Consider the following 2,450-nt stretch of genomic DNA (forward strand, 5'->3'; position numbering starts at 1 on the left):
AGATCAACAGCACCTCTTCCTTACATTGACATATTTTCCGAATATCCCAATATTCTGTACAACCCTTCTAATTACTTGTCCAGATTCACTTCACAGTGTGTTGTGATTTTCGGTTTTGTAGCCTATAGATCGACTCGAAAAAATACAAAAAAATTATAGGCGTTGTCCATGACCATACCTGGATCATCAAGGAAAATTTCAAAGAGATGAGCGCTATATTTCCCCCCTGTATTGTGGTCATATATTACTAAATAATATATGAATACGTAAGCCCCTGAAAATATTTACGTGTAACTCCCACATCCGAGTACATACGATCATATAATTGGTATCAATTTAAAGGTGACCACTCCTCTTGGATATACTATCAAATTCTTGGCTCTATGTCCATCAGCAGTAGATATATACGCTATAGAATAAAAATTTTGTAATTTTTCAAACAAAAGTCAGGGTACATTTGACCCGCTAAATATTGACCGATCTTAATCAAAACAGGCATGCTTATTTTTTGGCCCGATCCCCTTCTACATGCAAAAATTCGCGATGTTTGGGCCATAATTGCGGTCTCTGGAGAGACCATAAAAACCGACAAAAATTAAGTATTTGGTCCATTTCATCCCCTAAATATTAACCGATCTTTACCAAAAACAATAGGGGTCTTCTGGGCAGAACCCAAAATTTCGTGAAGATTGGTCCATAACTGTGGCCTGTATTTTGTTTACAAATTATAATGGACAGACGGACGGACACACATGTCTGATCGACTCAGCTAGTCGAGATATGACGATCGGTATACTTAAAGGTGGGTCTAGGACCAATATTTCGCGGTGTTACAATCTCTTGGGGCTGTACAAAGCTATAATACCCTGAAAACATAGTTGTGTAGGGTATAATAAAGTTTTTGATCCATTTCATACCCTAAAAAATATCCCATAATTTCCAAAAACAATAGTGGTCTTCTTTGGCCAGAACTGGTCTGGAACTGCACAATTTCGTGTAGATTGGTAAGTAGTTGTGTGCTGTATCGTGTTTACAAATTATAATGGACAGACGGATGGACACCCATGTCGAGATCGACCCAGCTATGACGATCGGTATACTAAAATGTGGGTATAGACCCAAAGCTATTATACCCTGACAACATAATTATGTAGGGTATACAAATGTTTATCATGCATGTTCCTTTGAAAAATATTTTTGGCAAACATTACACCATAGATGGATCTATAAAAATACTTAAAATATTTAACAAATATTTGTTTAAACTACCATAGAAGACCTATGGAAAACAAATTGAAATTTAATATCTAAATGTAGTCTTCAGGATTAATTCTTAAGCATCTTAAATTAGTTATTCACCAATACACAAAGCAAAACGACAAAAAAAAACATAATTACAAAAAAAATCTTCTTACCAGTTTGTGTGGTAGTTCGATGAAAGAAACTCTTCAAATAGTTCATCAGTCTTCGATGTAACGGTCGATGACGATGCCGCGATGAACGTCTCGATTTACCCTGTTCCACATCATCTTCACTTGACTTCAGATCGCCACACTTTGAGGCGTCGACGATAATTTCTATGCTACGCTGTTTGTCACGATTGGAAGCTTGAAAGGAATGTTGCTGTTCGGCTGAAACTGAGGATTGTTGTTGTTGGTGTTGTTGCAAAGCTGTTGTCACAGGAACAATTAAAGCATCACTAGGATTCTGGCCAGTGCCAGCTATAGAGGCAATATTTATTGTACTACTATCGGCGACACCGGCAATGCCGCCACCACCAGATATGCTACCTATTGATGAGGTGGGTCCGGGTTGTTGTTGTATAACGGAACGACTGGTACTTGCCGTACATGTTTCGTGGTGGTGTAGAGATGTGTGTGAGCCTCCACCACCACCACCGCCTCCTGTTCCATTATTGTTGCTGTTATGTTGTGTCAAATGTGTACCATTCGAGGCATTTATTGTACTGCCGCGATAGATTAATTCACTATCGTGTGATATGGTGCGTATGGTGTGCAATCCCGTGTGATGCGATGTACTGGTCACTAAACCTCCTCCGCCGCCTGGACCAGCCCCACCTCCTCCACCATTGGCATTGTTGCCATGATGGCCACCATTTGATGAACCATTTAAACCGGTATAGTAGGCGCTGGCTGGACGTTGTACTTGTGGACCCGCCATAACAACTGCGTGTGTGTATGTGTGTTCGGTATTTTTTCTCGCTGTCTTCTTGGCAAATGGTTTGCAAAGCAATTTGTGAAATATCCTTTTTGAGTTTTACTCGTTGTTTTTTTGCTTAGTTTCGGCTACAGTTGTTGTTGTTGTTCTTATGGCTGTTAGTGTTAGGACTTTTAAGGGGATTTATTTCTAATGGAGCACAAATTGAATTTTTTGACGTCAATGGGTTATGGGGATGTACTGCTGATACTACTACTACTGCCTGTGGGCTA

At 39.6% G+C, this 2,450-nt stretch overlaps 1 protein-coding gene across 1 annotated transcript; it reads right to left on the reverse strand.

Moving 5' to 3' along the window:
• Positions 1-1,415: 1,415 nt before the first annotated feature.
• LOC133337680 (uncharacterized PE-PGRS family protein PE_PGRS20-like) lies at positions 1,416-2,198 on the reverse strand (the record flags this gene model as incomplete). The annotated part of the gene is made up of 1 exon (XM_061545886.1): positions 1,416-2,198. A coding segment is annotated over exon 1 (766 nt), but the record flags the coding sequence as incomplete, so codon positions are not given.
• Between the last annotated feature and the right edge of the window lie 252 nt (positions 2,199-2,450).

This window comes from Musca vetustissima, unplaced genomic scaffold, assembly GCF_032173495.1.
Source record: "Musca vetustissima isolate MV318-11 ecotype Yass unplaced genomic scaffold, APGP_CSIRO_Mvet_v1 utg153104, whole genome shotgun sequence".
Classification (NCBI taxonomy): domain Eukaryota; kingdom Metazoa; phylum Arthropoda; class Insecta; order Diptera; family Muscidae; genus Musca; species Musca vetustissima.